Genomic DNA, 21742 nt, shown 5'->3' with positions numbered 1-21742 from the left:
CCAAAAAACATAAGATAAATTTGAACAATTAATGTGCCCTTTACCAACTCTAAGTGGAAATAAATAATTTAGGGGAGAAAAAACACTACCCAGTCATGCACTAGGCTTGGTGACAATGTCTAGACACATAACCACCTTGGGATGTCTGGGAATGACCACCACGTCTAGACACATAACCGCCTTGGGGGGTTTGGGAATGACCGCCTTACCCCCATATAAATGCAAAAATTCTCAGATGTTCCAAGGCGGTTATGTGTCTAGACATGATCACCATCTATTTCCCATAATTTAAACTCGTTACTAGGTGCCTAAGTTGTACTAGTTATCAGATCCAAACAGTGGATATGAAAGGTTTTGGAAAGCACAAGATCAGAAAAGGAATTAAATTAGAGCATATGTTTGACACCAAGGCACATGTTAATAATTTCCCCTCTCAGAATCTCAGCTCATAATCCACCCAATCAGTATTTAAACGAGATAATTGGGTTAATCGGGCTATAAACCAATTTATCAAGCTATAAACAGGTTAATGAGACTAGAAATGGGCTATAAACGTTTGGTCTTCACCGGTTACCAGTACATCGGTCCGATGATTGCAACCAGACACCTTGAATGCCCAACTAATAATCGATCTAGGCTCGACATCCGACCGTTTATTAACCCATTTGGTCCGATTTCAGACTTTAATATGAAATCAGTTTGGATCAAGTCTACGATGTATGCCAACTTTTGACACCTCTATCTTTGCTATTCTGGTTTTTTTTTTGTGTTTTGATACGAATAGGGGTGTAAGTTTGGTCCATGTGAGCCTTGAGCCCGAACATTTCTTGGGCCAGATTTTTCAACCCTGAGGATGGGTTAGGGTTCCAAATTTTTAGGCCCAAGGTCAGGGTCGGGCCGAGCTTGGGTTGAGGCTTCAGGCTAAGCCCGGCCCAACCTAGTTCAACCCTAATTTTAACTTTTAACTCTCTTAGTTTTTTGATTCCCACTTCTCATTTCTCAAATCCCACCTTTCTGTTCATTATCCTTTTACTCCCTTAGTTTTAGGGTTCATTTTTGTTCTCTCCTTCCCACAAAGACGAAATCCTCAAGCCTTCAACCGAATCGACAGGGGCAAAGTTTTAACTACTTTAATTTTAGGGTTCCTACTTCCCACTTCACAAATCACAATTTTCTATTTCGTTATACTTTTACTCTCTTAGTTTTAGGGTTTCATTTTTGTTCTCTCCTTCCCATAAAGACAAAACCCTCAAGCCTTCAAGACTCAAGTATTTAAGCCGTCAAGCTGTCAACCGAATCAACAGCTGCTACTACAAGTTTCGGCAAGGCGGCAACATAGGTTCTCTCTCTCTCTCTCTCTCTCTTGTACAATTTGGATCCTCTACAGCCTGCCTGTGTGGCCGGCATGCAGCCTCACCCAGGCAAGGGCAAAATGACCGCCCTACCCACTACCCGAGCACCATGCCCAGGTCGGGTAGGGTGGCCATTTCACCCCTGCCTATGTGAGGCCGCACGAGTAGGTGATAGCAAGAGGATCGCGATCCTACTTGTGTATTGGTTGATAATTTTTCTTTTTCCTCTTTATATGATGAAATCCATATATGATATTGATGTGATAGAAAGTTAGTGAGCGATCCGCGGAAGCAATTAAGGATCAAGATTACAAATGAGAGATGTCATTCAATAACAAGAACAAACACCAAGAGAGATAGAGAGAGACGATGGTTTCTAGGGGAGGGGAGTGGTCCACGATTTTCCTAGGATGTGAGATTAGCTTAGGGTTAGACAATATTATGAATAAATATGATACAACCCTCTCACTCCTAAATTAGTAGCACACATGTGCTAAGAATATTGAGTTTCCTATTCGAACTCAATCTCCAAGCTTTCAAATCTTTCCAAGCAAGGAAAGATCCCTATTGCTAGAGGAATCCAATATTGAGTCCAATATCCAATATTGACTCAATATCTTTTCTTTTCTAACACAATAATGGTTATAGAAATTGGTCAAAGATTTAGTTTGGATTTAGTTTTACAATCTAAAGATTCAAAACAAAGATTTGATCTTTGACTGACGATACAGTCTTTTATGGCAACTAACCAGCTTATCACATAAGTTTAGAGAGAGAGAGAGAGAGAGAGAGATATGCAAGGAAATTTGAAGACATGGTTGGCAATTAGGCATACGTTAGAAATAAAAAATAGAAGATATCAAATTGTCAATGTAAAGAGTTCAAATCCCCATTCATAGATTAGATTAGAAATGTATAAAATATAAATAGAGAATGTATAGAGGTGATGGGGTTGGAAGTTGGAATTACATTCTTAATAGTTCTTAAGATCTCTTCAAAGTAGGTGCAAGTTTGGCCCTGTGAGACCTTGAACACTTAATAAATACTAAATTTGAATAATGTCAATCCAAGGGAATAACTAAATTTGAATTCTTTACCAAAAAAATAACTAAATTTGAATTCTGTTCGTAACGCTATGGCCAACTTCTTCTGGGGCCAAAAAGAGGAGGAAAGTAAACTTCATTGGATATCTTGGATGAGGTTGTGCAAATCTAAGTAGAGGGGGGGTTTCGGTTTTCGAAAACCTACTCGGCAGAACAGGGCCCTACTTGCCAAGGTGGCTTGGCGCCTATTTGCCTATCCTAACTCCCTTTGGGCTAGATTTATTAAGGCGATTTACTTTCCGAAATCGAACTTCCTTCAGGCAAAGATTGGCCACAAACCATCATGGGCATGGCATAGTGTATTGGAAGGAAGGAAGGTGATTGAAAAAGGTCTACTTTGGAGAGTAGGTGAAGGCACTAGTATTGGTATTTGGGGATGTAATTGGCTGCCATCTTCTACAAATTTACAGATTCAAGCTCCTCGGCCCCAAGGTTGTAACCTATATAAGGTGCATGAACTGATTGATCATGAAAATCATAGGTGGAAGGATGATTTACTCCTACAATGGTTTCAGCCGGATGATATCAAGCACATTAAGAAGATCACTCTCAGCATCCATTCAAGGCCGGATTCCTAGATTTGGGGGCGGGGGAGCAAGAAACGGAATCTTCACTTGCAAATCAACCTATCATCTATTGACTAATGAAAGAGACTATCAAGCTCGTGCTCAACCCTCTTCCTCCCACATTCATGACTGGAATGACATCCCTCCGATGGTCTGGAAAAGAATTTGGAGCTGCAAGACACTCCCTAAGATCCACTCCTTTCTCTGGTAAGCATGTGAGCAAGGTCTAGCTATCAGAAGTGGTCTCACAAGGTGGAGAATCCCAGTCGATGCGGAAAGGAAACTGAAACAATCGACCACATCATCTTTGAGTGTCCATTCGCCCAGGTAGCATTGTTTGGAAGTTCTCTCTCGTTCTCGGTTCCCCAAGGAGGCGATTCAAAAATTTGGAAGTGGCTCCAAAATTGGGACAAATTCCGTCCCATCAAAGCGTGTGGAGCTGAAACTTTGAGCAGGTGTCCTTCATGTGCTTGGTACCTCACGGTTGGCGAGAAATAACTTACTCTTTAATAAGAAGCTATGGTCTCCAGTAGATGTTTTTTGCAAAGCTCAAAAGGCCTTTGAAGAATTTTGGGAGATTGACGGCAACTCTAAGCCTCGCAGTACAAGATTGTCGCGATCTTGAATGCAGATGTTGATAGAAGTATTCCGCTTGGTTGTTGTTGGGTGAACTATGATGCGGCTTTGTCGACTGATACAGAATCAAGTGGGGTTGGTTTCTTGATTAGGGATCACCTGGGCAATATTCTGGGAGCCTGGTCAGATCCAATTGTCTTTGATGATGTCCTTGTTGGGGAAGCCCTGGCGATCCATGAGAGTTTGATCATGGCATTTGAGAAGGATCTACAACACGTCTATGTTGAATCGGATAACCTGGAACATCATTATGAACAACTCGACCACCCCTCCCACCTTGATTTCTAATATCATTCTAGACATTTGCTAGCTTTCATATAGATTGACAAACTTTTTTTTTGTCCATATCTCTAGGGATGCCAATGCTATTGTGCACTCCTTAGCCCGGAAAGCCTTGTCTATGGCTAACAAGACAGATTGGCCGATTTCCATTCCTTGGCTGATAGATGCTTGTAATCTTGAATCCTTGTGCTTTGTTAGCCCCCCCTTGGAATAAAATTCTCATTTACCAAAAAAAAAACTAATACAAATACTTAATAACTAAAATATACAAATACATGCAGGAATTAACTTAGCCAATCCTTACCCAAAACACTTGGCAATAGCTAACATTGCCACTTTGAAATCTTGATGAACTTGCCTACAATAACTACCCCAACATCTCTCTCACCTCTTCTCGTGGGTAGGGGCAATCAGGGTCAACCCGGCCCAACCTTGAGGGCATGTCAGGATTTAATTTTTCTGACCTGTGTCAGTGATAGACTAGGCCTGGGCCCAGCTAAGGGGACTCGGGGTTAGATTAGGTTTTTGAAAAGCTCGACCCAACCCGACCCTCTTGCGGCCAGGCCAACCTTTGTTGTCTACCAAAATGTATGTTTCTTTAGATCTCAGCCATTGGATGATCATCGAGACCATTCTATTGAGTGTCATAAGTTCATCAAACGGTCAATAGGAAAAGACGTTATACATCTCGAAACTCCCGGTCATACTTCATTAATTCATCCCAGTCAGCCAATGACGCAACGTTAACGTTGATTGAAATGGAAGCTGAGCAGGCCGTTTCGTTTCACGTCTTTCTTCCCTCTTTCTTTTTATGGTTTCCTCTCTCTGTCACTGTTTCATCTCTTAATCTGCGAAGAGCTCTAAGTTATTGTGTTTTTAATGGGCGAAGTTCGTATTTAGTGCTGTGCCCTAGCTTTCAATCTATCCTCAGTGGATGTGCTTGATAATGTCGCTCCACTATCGCTTTTGATCGTTGGTAGGCACGCGATTTTCAGTAAGTTCTGCGTTTCTTGGAGGGTTTCTGACGAACTTTTTTTCCTAAAATGGCTTCGTTTGGGATCCTAGTTCTGCTTTCGGCTCTGTTTCCATTTGAAGCATGGTTTCTCTCTTGAAACTGCATATATTACAGTAATGGAAAGGAAACCATGATAAACCCTGATATCTGTTTTGTTACTGGTGATGAAGCTCTAAACACTCTCAAACGCTGCTGCCGTTGAGATCATACACTTGACTTCACTTCTGCATCAGCTTTGTTATCTTCTGGTTTGCTGCTTCAAATAGTTGAACTTGCTTGTGTGAGCTTTTGTTTTCCCTCATTTTACTTGCCCGAGTTGTTGGAAGCTTCCGTGCTTCGAATGCTGTTGATGTTGCTTTTGAGAGAGATTCTTGTTTGGCATGCTTCTCAAAGCTTGTAGTTGTTTCTGCCGGTGAAACCTGTTTTTTTTAACGTTTGATTTGGGATTAAACCTTTGGAAGCCTATTCACATGCAGAAAACACAATGAAAACAGAAAAAGAAAACAATCATATAATCACATCGAAAGGATTTACATGGTCGGACAAGTGCTAATGTCCACGAAGAGATGAGAGCAGTTTCACTAACAATAGAAAAAAGGGTTTACAAAGGAAGAAATGAGAGTAGTTTCACTAGCAATAGAGAAAAGGATTACAACTTTTTTCCTCAGGCCTCTCTGTTTTTATAAAGAATTTCTTTAACCCTATTAATTACTTCACCAACAAGAATTTCTCATAACCTTAATAATCCTCACCGTCACTAAAAAAAATTCCTCATAACCTTAATAATCCTCGTCAATGACAATATAAAGCGAAAACATGAAATACGAATTTCCGAAATTACCCTATATAAACCCTACAAATTTTCTAATCAATTTTTTGAATCTTGCAAAGGATACTGAATCAACAAATCAGGCGCAATTTTGGGCTTTTCCAGGTTTCAGTCGATCAACTCGACATTGAAGACGGGTTTGGTCTAGTCGGTAATGTGATATTCACTTGATCACGTGTGCTTTGTTGCATGCTTTGTTTGTTGAATTTTTGTGCCATTTTTCTGGTGGCAATGTCATTGCAGGTGTCTGCAATTTTTCTTGGTAGTTTGGCTTCTACAAGGTGTCTTCCGCGTGCCTTCTATGGACCTGTGCCTTAGAGTGTGGAACCTTACGTTGCTGTCCAAAGTATTATTCAACATTACCAGACTCCATTTGGCTGAGATTCTCTTGACTTGCTGGGCTGTACCTCTTTCCGACCACATTTAACTGAGATTCTCCTGAATTGCTGGGCTTTGCCACTTTCCTCTTACTCTTATATTTCATCTTTCATCCTTCTTTCTCTTTTTATTTTCCATTTCTCATCTCATTCCACATTCCTCTCTTCCCATTTCTTCATTCCCCTTTTTTTGTTTAGTTTTCCCTACTTTGTTTTGTTTCGATCCATGTAGCCGACCCCATTAAGTTGGGATAAGGCTGAGTTTGTTGTTGGTGATTCTCTTATTGTCAAAAGCATTTTATGTTTACTGAAATTCCACTGATGCCATTTTTTTTTATTGAATTGGGGTCTGGAATTCCAAAAATTCTGGATCATTTCAGTTAATGTGTTGGTCCAGTTGTTTTCTTACGTATCAGGTATTGTTTTTTATGAGAGAGAGAGGGAGAGAGAGAGAGAGATTGTTGCTTTTAGGTTGACAATGTAATTAAAAATTTTCTTTAATTTGTTTTTAATATGTAATTATTGTCTCTCCCCCTTCCAGGTCACTGATTTTGTGCATTTTCATTGTTCTTATTGTATCAATTTTGTGCATTACCATTGTTGTTGTTGGACGATTTTGTGCATTGGTTTAGTGTTTCTATTTCCTTATATATCTTTCAGTACTAAAAACTTTCTTCTTTCATTTCAATTTGTACACCCAATGGTGTCTGCTTGGTTAGTATGTGCAATATCATGTTGAGTTAACACATTCATTTAGAGGTATCTTACCCTCTTACAGGTTTCCAACTGACTTAAGATAATTTTTTGGCGTCTCCTTACCCCAGTGAACGAAGATAGGTGGTGTTACATTGACACTTATTATAGATTCTGATCAGAAATGGCACCGAATCCAAGAGCTGAAAAGGCCATTGCTGCAATGAAGGCTATTGGCATTCATGAAGAAATTGTCAAGCCTGTCCTCAAAAATCTGTGGAGATTGTTTGATAAAAACTGGGAGCCCATTGAAGAAGAAAATTATAGAGCTCTTGCAGATGCTATATTTGAGTACGAGGAATCCAAGGTGCATATCTTCTGTATTTCTGCAAAGTTTTAACTTGTTTGAATATGCTTTTTGTATAATTTTTCATTATTTCTTGGTTCATCTATCAGGCAACAGAAGAAAGGGACAGAGGAGAAGAGACTGAACCTTCTTTGAAAAGATTGCGCAGGCAACAGGGTGGTCAGACCTTAACTTCAGGTTTTAACTCCAGACCCATTTTGGGTGAAGGTTCACTTAAAAGACCAAAAATTGAGGAAAATGATGGATCTGAAACTTGCTACAGACAGGAAAGAACAGGACCCATGCAGTTTAGAGACAAAAGAGTTGAGCCTGTGCTTGTTTCATCCATGGCACATCTGAAGAACAAGGGAAAAGAATCTTCTTCAACCCAAACTTGCCCTGAGCATGTAGGAGCAGAGACATTAGAAATGTGTAGAAGAGATAGAAGAATTGAATCTGACTCTGCTTCACTTCAGGCATTTAAAAGACAGAAAGGGAAGGATTCACCTGAAACTGCCCCTGGAGAGAAAAGATCACCTTCAGTTTTTAGGGACAAAGGGAAGGAGCCTGTTTCACCTCAAAATGCTCAGAGGGGCAAAGTTTCTCCTTCAGGGAGAGCATCTCAGGCAGTCTGTCTTAAAGAGCACAAGATTGAGTCAAGGATTGTTGTTCTTCCTAGAGAAAAGATTCCTAATCAGATAAATAATGCCTTCATAGAGCCCAAAAGCGAGGATTTCACAGATGATTTGCCTCAGTTTGTGGTTCCAATCTCCATGATCCATCCACTTCCAGCCCCCTTGAGAAATGAAGGTATTTTACATGTATTCTCTTCTTTATGGTCCTTGATTGCCTCACCATACTCTGCTAACCTACAACTGCTTTATACTTTTCGTATGTTTGGTTGCAAGGGAAATTAAAGGGAAGGGAAGTGAAAATTTTCAAGAAATTTATGGAAAATGCCTCAAATACTATTGTCATAATATTAGAAAAAGGTTAAGTAATAACATATATGTTTGCCTTTGCATATTATATTTAGAAAAAAATATGTGCATACCTATCCGAAAAAAAAAAAAAAAAAGATGTGCAGTAACATTTTGGTTGAAACCTTCATCCTACCTTTTGAATTTATAGGTTGTGCAGAATCAACATATGAATATAGCTTTTGATATTTGGGTTTATAATTACTAAAATAACCAAGTAAAATTCTACCAAACTTAAGAAAAACTTATGTGCAGGAAAAAAGTTACTTTTCTTTAGGTTGCAAGGGAAATTAAAGGGAAGGAAAGTGAAAATTTTTAAACCTACAAAGTGATATAGTCACATGGAGTAATAATTACAAAGTTTCTTTTTTTAAGTATGAAAATTTCCCTTTCCTTCCCTTCCTTTTAATTCCACTTGCAACCCAACGGAGGTCCAGTTATAAAAAATTAGAAATTGGAATTTGCAGTTTCCTGAATCATTCAGTTCAGCTGGTTCTGATTTCTTAAAATGTGGGTCAGTCGAAAAATTTAGAAGCATTTAAAATAGTAATGAATTATTTAATTATGCTTCCTAGAGCAGAGTTGCACCATACCAAGGCATTGCTAATCACTACTTATTAGAGCGTTCAAAAGTGACTAATTGGAAGCCTGTGTGGCATTCAAGAAATTTATGGCAAATGCCTCAAATACTATTGTCATAATACTAGAAAAAGGTTAAGTAATAACATATATGTTTGCCTTTGCATATTATATTTAGAAAAAAAAAGTGCATACCTATCCAAAAAAAAAAATAAAAAGATGTGCAGTAACATTTTGGTTGGAACCTTCATCCTACCTTTTAAATTTATAGGTTGTGCAGAATCAACATATGATTATAGCTTTTAATATTTGGGTTTATAATTACTGAAATAACCAAGTAAAATTCTACCAAACTTAAGAAAAACTTATGTGCACGAAAAAAGTTACTTTTCTTAAGGTAGCCTCCAAAATGTGTCCCATGAAAAAGTAGGAAAGATAGTGATGGAAACCCCGTCATTAATTCTCCATTCTCCTTTGCAACCAAAGAATGTTGTGAGAGTAACACTTTCCCTCACTTACATATGCAACAAAGATAACAGTGCTTAAGAGTTTATATAAGGAAGCAGCTCGCAATTAAAGTAGAATTATATTATCCTCTTACGTTTTTTCTCTTTATCCTTGCCATTTTTGTAGTACTTAAAGTAGTCAGATTCAAATGAACATACAACACACAAATGTTAGAGAAAGAAAAAGACTGTTTTCTGTACAATAATAAATGGCTTGTATGAGGTTGAGGGACTTTACCTTGTGATAATGTATTGCATATGCAATGTCATATATAGAATGTGATAGAGTTGAGAAAGGATTGACTTTGGCAACCCATTCTAGTAGCACTTGATGATATTCTGATTTACTAACTGAAACATGGTAATATATTTCATCTTCTTTTGAATAATTAACTTAATTTGCAATCTAGACTAGGGGATTTTACACAAATGTTTCTTTCAATTTCATGAGCTCTCATCTTGGTCTTTTTTGGAGGTCAAAGTGCAAAAGGACACATATATAATAATGTCTGAAGAAAACTGCAGAAAATAAAATGATTTATATTGAGATATGTGTCTTAATTAAGATGATTAAGAGGTTATTGTATCTTGTAGAATTAGAGTGTATGCTTGATATCAAGGCAACACTCTGATTAAATGACTGCTCTAGAATTGTAAAATTATTTCTTTCCCATTTGATTTGCATTTACTTCGGCTGAATTCTAGATAATGACTGACGCTTCTCTAATTGGCTGTATTTTCTTATTCAAACCTTTCAGGTCCTATTAGTACAAAGGCGTTTTCAAGCAGAAATTGTTCCGCTGTGCAAGCGAATGGTCAGTGGCTCCAGTCTTCTCAGTCTGGGGATGCAGAAGGTGAAGGTGATTGTGTTTCAGATAAAGCATGCAAGACTGGAAAAGAGCATGAACTTATAAACATCCCAGAAGAATCTTCCTCTACTTTAGAGATTGCCTCTTCACCCCTGGGAGAGGTAAAAATCTTGTTGAGCTGTGATTCTGCCCCCGGGCAATCGGGCTTCCATGTACCAAATCTGGATGAAGTTCTTAAAATGATGGAGGACAGATGTCTAAAATTGTACCAAATTGTTGAGCCCCGTTTGTCTGTGATGAATCTAATGAAAGAATTGTGCCTGTGTTTTCTGGAACTGGGTACTGACTCTGCAGATAAGAAAGCGGAAAATGGAAGAAAGGAAATACCAACTCCTGATATGACAAATGCTCTGGGACCCAAGCAGAATCTTCAGAACAACTTTAGTGTGTCACTGGGTTCTTCAAGTGGATCAGGTCATTTTAAGGTTCTTGTGCCACAAATTTCGAGGCTTCTAACCATGGATGGCCTGGATAGCCACGATCCCATTACACGACTCAACCACAAAGTTGTTGAGAACTCTAATGCTGAAAGGGGCAAGAAGAAAAAGGAGCCAAAAGGTCAAGGCAGAGGAAATTCAAGTAGTTTGGTGCCTGTCCAACAGCACCAGTTTGGTGATGTGAGGCTTCTCCATGATGTCAGTGACATATCTAAAGGGGAAGAAAGGGTTAAAATTTCAGTGGTAAATGAATTTGATGGAGAGCTGTATCCACCTTTATTTTACTATATTCCACAAAATATTGTCTATCAAAGTGCATATGTGAAATTTTCACTTGCAAGGATTGGAGACGAAGATTGTTGTTCAAGCTGTTTTGGTGATTGTTTATCGTCTGACATACCTTGTGCGTGTGCACGGGAAACTGGTGGTGAGTTTGCATACACACTGGAAGGTAGAGTGAAGGAAAGGTTTCTGTATGAATGTATTTCTATGAATCGTAACCCTGATGGACATCCATCGCGTGTTTATTGCAAAGATTGTCCTCTAGAAAGATCAAAGAATGATGACTTTGCGGACCCATGCAAGGGCCACTTAGTGAGGAAATTTATTAAGGAATGCTGGAGTAAGTGTGGCTGCAGCAAGCGATGTGGAAATCGAGTAGTGCAGCGAGGCATAACATGCAATTTACAGGTCAGAAATTGTTTCTTTGTTGCCAGTTAGTTGACATGCATAATTTGTTTGAAGTTTTAAACATATAGATACACATATATATATATGGCTTTTCTTCAAATTATAAGCATGCATCATTCTCCAGAGCTATTTATATGACACCTATTTTTTCTCTGTATAGATTAGCTGAAATCAGTAGTCTTCAATTTGTTGTTATTCAATAAATTTTATGTTCCAGGTGTTTATGACACCTGAAGGAAAAGGATGGGGTCTCCAGACACTTGAAGATCTTCCAAAAGGTACTTTTGTCTGTGAGTATGTGGGTGAAATTGTTACTAACATTGAGCTATATGACCGCAATATGCAAAGCTCAGGAAAGGAAAAACATACATACCCTGTGCTGCTTGATGCTGATTGGGCCTCTGAAAAAGTATTAAATGATGAAGAATGTCTCTGTCTAGATGCTACATCTTATGGAAATGTTGCCAGATTTATTAATCACAGGTAACCCACTAACAAAGATTGTCTTATTCTTGTGGTTTTAGGTATTGCCTGCTTAGTAGGTTTATGTTTTCATTAAATAAAAAAGTGATATTTGGCTTTTTATTTTTTTTGTAATTTTAGTGAGTTTGCTTGAAATAATTTATGCTATCTGGGCCTCTTGATTTGTTGGTTATATGGGGTGATGGTTATCAAGAAAATTAAGTATACCTTTCCATAATGGAGAAAGAATTATAGATGGTGCCTTTTCATTACCCTTTATGTGCTTGCTTTTGCCAGCCTTTTGTTTAACCTTATTCCTTCCCCAATTATCCATCAAAAACTGACAACAATTGCGTTTATTTTTAAGCATTTGAATTCGATACTTTTATGTCTGTTACTATTAAAATATTTTGGAGAGTTTTTGATACAAAAATACAAACATGTAATGACTCATAACAGATAATGCAGACCGCTTTTTAACGGCTGATATTTGGTCTATCAGCTGGTAAAAAGTCATATTATGACCATTGGATGTATGCGTCCTTACTATGTGGTTATTATTATTCCTTTTTATTTCCGATAGGAAGGTCCTGATTTTACAGTTTGGCAAAAGGATTTTTGCATGGTCCACATCCTGTATGATGCACCTAACTCTTGGCACATTAAAGGATGATATGGCAATTGGATGGATAGGGCATCGTCTAGATTGGCCACATGATGCAGCTCCAAGTAGGAAGAAGAAGAAGAAGAAGAAACCCTGAGCTTAGGGCTTGATTAGGGAGCCATAGACTAGGATTATTATTTTCCTGTTTTTAGATTGAACCGGTTTAGAATTGGTTGCACTCAATTGGTTCAATTGGTCTAATTTAAGTGAAGTGTTCCTATTGGTTAATAGGTCCTTAAATCCTATTGGCTAGTATAGAATCTTCTTTTAAATTAGTTGTTTTAAGTTAGATTCTTTTAACATAAGTTAGTAGGGTTAAACAGGTCTTTTTACTGTTTTAAGTTATTAGTTTTAGTTTTAATTCCTTCCCTTCCACGATTTTGTGAAGGAGAAGTCATTAAATTGTATTAGGATTTGGCATAAAGCCATATTATAAATAATGTAAATCGTGGAGGCTCCCCCACATTGAATTTTGAATAAAAAAAAGACTGTTTTGCTGCTGGCCGATTGCTGCTGCTGCTGTTCCTGCTCCTTTGTGAGTGTATATCTTTGTGGATCTCAAGGTGGATAGGGTGGGTGGACTCCTGTGACTCCTTGCATCGAGAAGATCGGGAGGTTCCTTCAATTTTCAAGCTGCTGCCGGTGGATTCCTGCTGTAAGTTTGAAGCTTAATTTTTTGTTCCATCCATTCTTCTTCCCCCCATTCGATCCCTCCTTTTTTTCTGTTTGAAATTTTAAAACCCTAGATCATCTAGAACCTGTCCAGCCTTCATCCTTCATCTGTTTTTCATAAAAATCAGACCACAGCCCTCAAACCAACCCCTCCACTCGACCAGACCTGCAGTCTCAAATATCCACCAAAACCCTAGATTCCCCTACCACCATTAAACCCCCAAAAAACCCTAAACAGCCTGATTTCTGTCTAGAGCTAACTACCCATCAGAATCTGTCCATATTACATTCGAACCTCCCTCCCACACACCTGAACACTCGACCCTAACCCCTGGTTCAGATTTCCATTATAAACCCTAGTTTTGACTACTTTATTGTTTGCCTAAAACCCAAAACCCTAACCCTAAAATTCTGGAAATTGAATCTTGTTTCAAAACTTGTTAGAATCTGTTTTAATAGCTTCCCCTAAGCCTGCCTATTAAAATCAGATATAATTTACCCCATTCCCCCATACCTAACCCTAGAATTTAGCCTAAAAACCCTAATTCTGCCCATTCGAACCAGCAGTCCTTTTTGATCCTATTGCTTGGCCTCTAGTGGGATTTTTCTCCTATCTAGAGCTACATTACCACATGCCAAATTTTAGGGCTTAATTCAGTCGTATTCTCTTTCATGTGTTGGCATGCACCCTTCAGTAATCTATCTACCCTCTTGGTAGTCCTGGATTTTCAAAGTGTTATTTTTCCGTTTGATCAATTCTGGTATGCTCATTAATTAGGGCATTGTTTAGATTGGCCACGTGTCAAATTTCAGGGGCTAATTCAATCGTATTCTCTCTCATGTGGCCTGCACCCTTCGGTAATCTATGCACACTCTTGGTAGGTCCTGAATTTTCTAAGGGTTATTTTTCCATTTGGTCAATTCTGGCTTGCCTGATGATTGACACAAAGGAGCAGGGGACCTTGGGTTTATGTGTCCACAAAATTTGGCCCCATCCAACCTGCCATGTGGCTGATATTTAGAACGTGTAGGAAGGTCTTTTGTGGTGGGCCATGCAGGAAACAACTACCCTTAGGTTAGGGTTCAGTAGAAATGTCTGGGCCTTCATGAGTCTCCACATGGTTTACATTCAAGTAGTAGGGTTGACCACTGATTGGGACAGGTTAGAGTTTGCCAATGCAAAAGTCAGAACATTGAGATAACCTTGTCATCTTGGTTACTGTTTACATTATGAGCTTTACAAACCCAAGAAACACAGTAAACATTCACCACTATGATTGCAGAAATGAATATAGTGGAATCCTTATAATTTTTTTTTTGGATAATAACTGAAGATGATGCAAAGATTACTAGGAGTTTGCCCAAACAGATTACTACACGGGTTCCGTACAAATTCAAGTATCTCATTAGTTATAATTTCGAACTGAACACAGTTATGATCACATTATTAGACATCTTATCTGTCTACTTAATTTATAAGTTGGATCTGTTTTTTTTTATTGGTTGCCAAATTGTTGGAATGTAATAAAGCGAGATATAGCTGCAGAACAATTATTTTGCTGTTGGTTAATTAAGAGACAGGCTTAAGGAATTGAATCCTCAAAACTGTGTGGGGGTTTACACTCACCCCTAATGGGGCCCTACAAAAGCGGGCTTGCACTTGGGTTATGTCTTTTTCCCTCCCTGCTGGTTATTAATTAGAGAATCATGGATTCACCCCCCAAAAAATTACAGTATCAGGAAGAAGTTGCAATTCTTATGACCTTGCCATTTTTTTTTTGGGGGGGGGAAGGGGGGGCGCAGAAAGATATGTCTTAGCAAGGAAAAAGAAAATGATGTTAAAATCATTCATCACTTGCATTTCAGCAGGTGGACTATATTCCAAGAAGGCAAGAACACACCTGTTCTGTTTTATGGTTTTTACAGTCTTTTGTCAGCATAGACATGGCTTGTCACTTTTCTGATACCACATGGGTAGCAACAATTAGACTTTTCCAAAAGACAGATACAACAATTAGCTTTTCTGTACTTATTCAATCTTTGCCAGGTCGTTTATCCCTCCCTTCAAAGTGTTTTAAGGCCATTGACATTGTTGGCACCACAAAGGGGTAACAAAATTGTATTTTTGTTCTTTATAAAAAAGGGAAAAACAACGCTACCTGGTCTCGTGGATGGCTCCTGCTCCCAGACACAGGAGTGTGCAAAAAGACTGTTCAGCCCCAGTGGAATCGAAAATCCCTTCCAAACCAATGCCTCTGTGCACACTCTCATTGGCCCCTGCGCTGGTGCAGGGGCTACATTACCGGTTAGCGTTCTCTTGCCCTAAAGTTATTTATAATTTGAGATGGTTCTTCTGGAGCTCTAATCCACATATCTATTCCTTTCCTTTCATTTTAGTGGCACTGTTTCTTCTCTTTTCGAATGGTTGGTTGGGAGAGTAAAGTTATTGCTTTTTTCTTCTTTTTCCTTGTTCTTTTGTGGTTCTTCTCTCCAGTCATTTTTCTTGTGATGTCTGTAGATGTTTTGATGCCAACATGATTGGGATTCCTGTGGAAGTGGAGACACCGGATCATCACTACTACCATGTATGCTATCTTTGCGCATAGATTCTTATATGTTTTATTTTCGGTGGTATGTGAATTTTCTGAAAGTTGGATATAATGAGAGGTTTGCATGTGGTCTTTTATGCAGCTTGCTTTCTTTACAACAAGAAACATAGATGCTTTGGATGAGCTTACCTGGGTAAGTGGGCTAAGTTGCTGTATGTTCCATCAAGGGCATCTGGAATCACCTTCTGTCCCATAATAATTTTGCATTTCTTGTCCTTTTTCTTTTTGGCTCATCACTTGTTGGTCATAATATCTTGACGTCAAAAATTTTTCATGAAATGTTTGCTGTGATCTGCTCAAGCTTAGGTAGATAGGTTGGGATTAATGAAAAAAAAAAGGATCAAATTTAATAAAAAATAAATCAAGTGAGAAATCCCTCCATGTGTTTGTAGTACCTGATTCCACACCATATGCTACCCTAACTATGTTTGGATTTTGCAACTTGGGGTACTAAGGACTTTCTCCTGAGCTTTCTAATCATAATTAGGTTGGCCGGAGTGTGCTAATTAACCAATTTTACTGACCAATTGGGGCCAGGGTTTGAGATTTCTGTTTTGAGCCTGGCTTTTACCAGGCTGAAACCAAAATATTTCGCGAAATCACAAAATTTCGGTCAATCAGTGGATGGTTTCGAGGCCCAAATGACCAGATTAGGTCCCAAAACTTCTAGGAAACCTATTTTAGGCCCTCTAAACATAATGGAAACCGTTAAATTGTAGAAAAACACATCCAAACTGGTAGTTTGACTTTGGACCTTAGGTTGCTAGAATATGCTATAGTGTGCTAATTAACCAATTTGACCGACCAACTGGATCCAAGGTTCGAATCAGGCTCAAAACCGAAATATTCTGTTAAACCGCGAAATTTTGGTTGAAACTTGGAAGGTTTCGGTGGATGATTTTGATGGATGGTTTCGAGGCCCAGATGCCCAAATTAAGTCCTGAAGATGCCCAAATTAAGTCCTGAAACTTCTAGGAAAACCTATTTTAGACCCTTTAAACATAGTGGAACCCTTAGATTGTAGAAAAACACACTCAAAATGGTAGTTTGATTTTGGACCCTGGGTTGATAGTATGCATTGTACGTTGTATACATTCTCTAATATGGCCTATTCCACACAAAATTTAGTACGAAAACATACATAAGTCAATTAAAACAATTAAAATATGCATTAGGAATGAATGAACATAAAATTATAAAACATTTCATAATTATCATGTTATGCATAATTCATTACAAAGAGTTGAAGGTACGGGAGTGAAGAATACAAGCAAGTCACCCCTATTCCCATCCTAGATTCCTACTACCACATCGACTTCCGGGCAGGATCAAAACCACTAACAGAATGTTGTTGCTGTTGAAGCAAGTTATCCTCTGACTATATGCTGCCCATGTTATAGTGTCTTGGAAGAAACATTTAAATTGCTCCACAACCCTATAAATGGCATCGTCAACATAATGAGGTACCATTTTTTTTTTTTTGAAAAAGTGATATACCTTCAACTTTGAATTTTGTGCAAAACTTCCACAAATGCAACGAATCGTTGGCTTCGATGCGTTCCACTATTGCCCACAATCACAAAAAACCAAGTTTCCACAAAACTTAAAGAGTCAAAACTAGCGAAACCAACGAAATCGGTCGAAATTTTGACCCATTTCGTTCAAAACTATTCACTTTATATTAAAGGTTTGTATCATTTCGGTCGAAATGACACTGAAACCACACATATCGTCAAAATTTCGCTGTTAACGAAATTTCAACTGAAACCTTGCAATTTTTACATATCGCATGGAGTTTTGGCATCTTGTGAAACCAAAATATTTTGCAAAATTTCAGCAAAATCTTGAATATTGATTGGTTGGAACTGGGAAACTATCCTACTGAAGAAGAGTTTTCATGCAGTGACACCTAAAAATTGCCTGAACTGCCACATGAAAAGTTTTGTCCATTTATCATAAAATAACATGTGAAAAGAGAATTTTTTTTACTGTTTGAGTGTGTGTGTGTTACCGCGAGATGTATTGGCAGCTGCGGATCATTTGATCAGAATGAAATTTGTAATGGGTTCACGTGACGATATTAATCACTTGAAAAATAAACGTATCCGTTCTGTAGCTATCGGTTTCCCTTGCCTGACGCATCTTCTACTAGATTTCTGGTAACCTCCTGAGATAATGGTTTGTGAGCTGAGCTAAACCATTATAGTTATTCCTTTGTTCAGATCAACTGTAAGACAACTCCCTTTCCTTAATAGGGTTTTTAGTGGTTTTATTTATCCAACTATGTCTCCCCTATGGTGCATTTCTTGATGATTTTCCTTGCTTAACTTTAGGGCTGCAAAATTCCTCAGCGGTTGAACCATTCTGGATGAGCTCCTGTTCTCACTGTTGCATAACTTCTCGTCACATGCATCTCATCCGTTCTTACTTGCTTGGCCATTGATGATCCCGATTCAGCCGACCCTAATCAACTGATCCAAGGACATTTTGTTGATTCTTGCCAATTTGGATCGGAATCAGCGTCAACTGATTCTGGTGCTGATTTCGATATCTTGAATCGGGGTCCAAAGAATGTTTCTGTTTGGGTGGAAGCCCAAACGGTCAAACCTCTTGTCTTTTTATCTTTCTATTTGGGGGACTTTCCAGTATTACCCTACCCTACCTTATTGTTGGTTCTGTAGTGGATACAAGTCATACAACTTAGTGCCAGGTTGTTGTACACCTCCAGTTGATGTCAGAATATTAGCTTCTTCTACATGAGGTTGTATTCTTGTCAAGATTTGATAATTGATGCTTCTAATGTACCTCGTGCAAAATGTTTTTGTGGAGTTATCTACACTTACTCATTTTTAGTAATTATGCGAGTAGTAATTTTGTCAGATGTTCGCTTTGAATTGCAGGACTATGGGATAGACTTTGATGATCATAATCACCCTGTGAAGGCATTTCAGTGTTGCTGTGGAAGCAAGTTCTGTCGAGACAAGAAGCGTTCAAACAGTAAGTATATCCTCTCTGGCATGATGACATTATCCTAAGAGGCATGCTCTGCTGGATCTCCATACAGATTTGTGATGGAGAAAATGAATGCTAATTGCAGGGGTATGGAATTATAAGAGGAGAAAAGATCTGATGGTAATGCAGTTTTCTTGATAGGGTCATTTCTATAACATACTGAATTAGCAGTGAACCAACCTCCCATGGGTCCAACACTTCAAGAATGACCACATGTCTCTGGGAATATGGTTCTGCATTTTGCAGGCTTGCCTTGGCCCTTGATACAACAGTAAAGGTTGCTCCATTGTGACCAAGTGGTCACGGGGTTCGAGTCTGGAAACAGCCTCTCCGCAAAAGCAGGGGGTTAAGGCTGCGTACATTATGACCATCCCCAGACCCGTAGTGGCGGGAGCTGTGTGCACTGGGTACACCCTTTTAGTCTTGCCTATATTTGAATTGAAATTTTATTAGAGGGTCAATAGTTATATAGAGGTTAAAGATCTTGCTGGAAAGATTATTCACACAAAAAGGATTCGAGATTGAGAGTTACATTTTGTTATTAAACATCTGGAATCAAAAGTTCTGTTTATTCCAATCTAAATTAAAATCTGGGCTGGAGGTATTTTCCCCAGCCCTGGAGAATAACTGCTTGTATCTTGTGTTTGTGCCTCATATGGCAAACTTGGTTGATTTATCAGATAATCAAAAACAGAGGATCTTGAGTACTATTCGAAATTCAGAAGAACTACGTGAAGGGGCCATTGAACGGCTGGAAAAAGTCCGGGCCCGCTTACGGAAAGTAGAAATGGAGGCAGATGAGTTTCGAGTGACTGGGTACTCTGAGATAGAACGAGAACAATTGAATTTGATTAATTCGACTCATAAGAATTTTAAAAGATTAGAAAATTACAAAAATGAAACTATTCAGTTTGAACAACAAAGCCATTAATCAAAGAGGAACCTCTTTTTGTATCTCGAACCAGAACATTGCCATTTGGCTGTTCCAAAAGTCTAATCCCATTATGCTGTATACCAGCTGACTACTTGTCAATAATGGGGTTCTGAATCCATTAAAATAATGAAATGTGGAGAACTTTGCCTTTGTCCCTTTTGACACTTAGAGATACTGTTTTGTGGTACAGGAGGCAAGTCACTAGTCTTGAGTTAACCAACATGCGAGTCTTACCGCTGGAAATTACTGGATCTCGAGGACTTGTGAAGATATAAGCTGTTTGATGCTGCAGTTTAACAAGTGGGATGCCAACATTGAGGAGAAATCTGCTGAGTGAGGTGCCTGAAGGGTACACCGGATGATGTACTTGTCAGTGGATAGTTCGGTTCTTTGTTAAAGCTCCGATGAGATTCTTTCAGGTTAACTGTACAGGTTTTTGTAGATCAGAGGGTTTGGCTAGTTTTAACTGTAGATTGTAGAGTTTGCTGGTTTCACTGGTTCAGTTTTAGTGTTTTCAAAATGCATAATTCATGCTTTTGAGAGAACCCAGTCTGCTAGGGTTAGGCTTTTGAATCTGGTTACATTTGTTTACCCGATGGATTTTAGTAGCACTAGTGTTTTTGAAAATATGGTAGTAACTTTTATTATGATACAATCTCTCAGTGCTTTTGAGAGAACTCAATTTGTTTCTCAATGCTCAGAATGTTTCCAACAAAAGCAATGTGAAAGGAAAAATCTCAACCAAGATTCCAAGATACTACTCTGTAAATATTTTACCTGACATTTTCCCTGGAAACAAACAGATTGTTAGAAACTATATTATGAAGGAGGTCTTGGAGTCATTTCTCACAGCTATTTGTTCTCACTGTGGAAACCTCTGCCGAATGGTGTGTTTGGTACAAGTGTTGGCGATCCCTTCAAGATCTCACAAGGCTTACTTGAGGATCTTAATAAAGCAGGTTGTAGGTTTCTGTGGGGCCAAAAACAAAATAAGATGAAGATCCAGTGGTTTGGTTGGGAATGTTTATGTAAGCCAAGTTGTAAGGACTAAGATGGAGGGGTTTCACTATTCAAAATGGTTCCATGCTTAAGTGGGGTGGAAATTGTTTGAAAACCCAACTTTCTCTGGGCAAATTTTCTCTGCGGCATTTATTTTCCCAATCGAGACTTCCTTCAAGCACTATTGGGTACCAAACCTTCGTGGGCATGGAGAAGGATAATTAAAGGTAGAAACTTTCTTCAGAAAGGGTTAATTTGGATTGTTGGTAATGGTAAATCTATCCATATATGGGGACCACCTTGGATTCCATAGCTTGATGACCACAGAGTTTATTCCAGTAGGCAAGCATCAGATCCCATCGCTTCAACTGCTAGATGGGACTTTTCAAATCTTAGAAGGTTTTTATCCGCCATTCCACGGTCCTAAAAGTCGGTTAACCTTTTGGGATTGGTGTGTGGTTTGTGTGATTACACTTTCATCAAAAAAATCTTAGAAGGCTTTGCTAAAAATTCCTCTTAGTTTTGAAGGTTGCTAGGATAGGTTATGTTGGGGTCCCCTTCCAAAAGGCATTTTTTCTCTTGTTAAGTCCGCATATATAGACTTAGCATCTTTAGTCTCTCAAAATATTCAAGTTTTCTTGTGGAAGGCATGCATAAATGCTATTAGGTTAATTCTAATCTCAAGTACCAAAATATTGTACCTTCTGAGAATTGCCTTTGTTGTGGTCAAGATAGAGAGACGGCGGAGCATGTCCTTCTTGAATGCCCCCATGCTCAATAAGCTTAGTTTGCATCTTATGTGACGATGTCTTCTGTAATCCATCCAAGTTGATCTTTTTATGAGTGGATCGTTTATTGGGGGAAGAAGCCCTAGGTTGTCCAAAGAGATAGCAACAAGAGATCATCATGATTCATGCAATCATAGTGTGGGAGATTTGGAAGCACAAGAATGCAATGATGTTCTGGAAAAACATTGCAGGCTTTTAGCACTTGGATTAATTGCAATGGTTAATAAGTATGTGGAAGAAGCTACAACCTTGCTTTTGGGACATGCAAAAGGTCTTTGGTCAAGTCACTCATCTTCCTCTCATCATATATTTACCCCTGAAGAGGATAAGACGCCACTGCTC

The 21742-nt window shown here is 38.7% G+C and overlaps 1 protein-coding gene across 3 annotated transcripts; it reads left to right on the top strand.

Moving 5' to 3' along the window:
- The first annotated feature begins 6879 nt into the window (after positions 1-6879).
- LOC122669904 (probable inactive histone-lysine N-methyltransferase SUVR2) lies at positions 6880-20155 on the top strand. Of its 3 annotated transcripts, none has more exons than XM_043866804.1 (8): positions 6888-7221; positions 7314-8009; positions 10023-11260; positions 11478-11743; positions 15577-15643; positions 15750-15800; positions 18568-18664; positions 19804-20155. In XM_043866804.1, the coding sequence occupies exons 1-8, from the start codon at positions 7038-7040 to the stop codon at positions 19827-19829; spliced, it is 2625 nt and encodes an 874-aa protein (XP_043722739.1). In that variant the 5' UTR covers positions 6888-7037; the 3' UTR covers positions 19830-20155. The 3 variants fall into 3 exon arrangements, with proteins under 3 accessions (XP_043722740.1, XP_043722739.1, XP_043722738.1); XM_043866803.1 differs by having other exon boundaries at positions 6889-7220; positions 7310-8009; XM_043866805.1 differs by lacking the exons at positions 15577-15643; positions 15750-15800; positions 18568-18664; positions 19804-20155 and having other exon boundaries at positions 6880-7220; positions 7310-8009; positions 11421-11496.
- The last annotated feature ends 1587 nt before the right edge of the window (positions 20156-21742 follow it).

The sequence above is a fragment of the Telopea speciosissima genome, chromosome 7 (genome assembly GCF_018873765.1).
Source record: "Telopea speciosissima isolate NSW1024214 ecotype Mountain lineage chromosome 7, Tspe_v1, whole genome shotgun sequence".
NCBI classification, from domain to species: Eukaryota; Viridiplantae; Streptophyta; class Magnoliopsida; order Proteales; family Proteaceae; genus Telopea; species Telopea speciosissima.
The sequence above is the reverse complement of the archived record's forward strand: the minus strand, read 5'-3'. Positions and strand labels throughout refer to the sequence as shown.

Bases quoted from the DNA above. Each gene is read 5' to 3' on its own strand.
- LOC122669904 (XM_043866803.1), top strand. From the start codon at position 7,038: ATGGCACCGAATCCAAGAGCTGAAAAGGCCATTGCTGCAATGAAGGCT. The intron at 11,261-11,477 runs GTCAGAAATTGT...TTTATGTTCCAG, and splicing joins GCATAACATGCAATTTACAG to GTGTTTATGACACCTGAAGG. The intron at 15,644-15,749 runs GTATGCTATCTT...TCTTTTATGCAG, and splicing joins CGGATCATCACTACTACCAT to CTTGCTTTCTTTACAACAAG.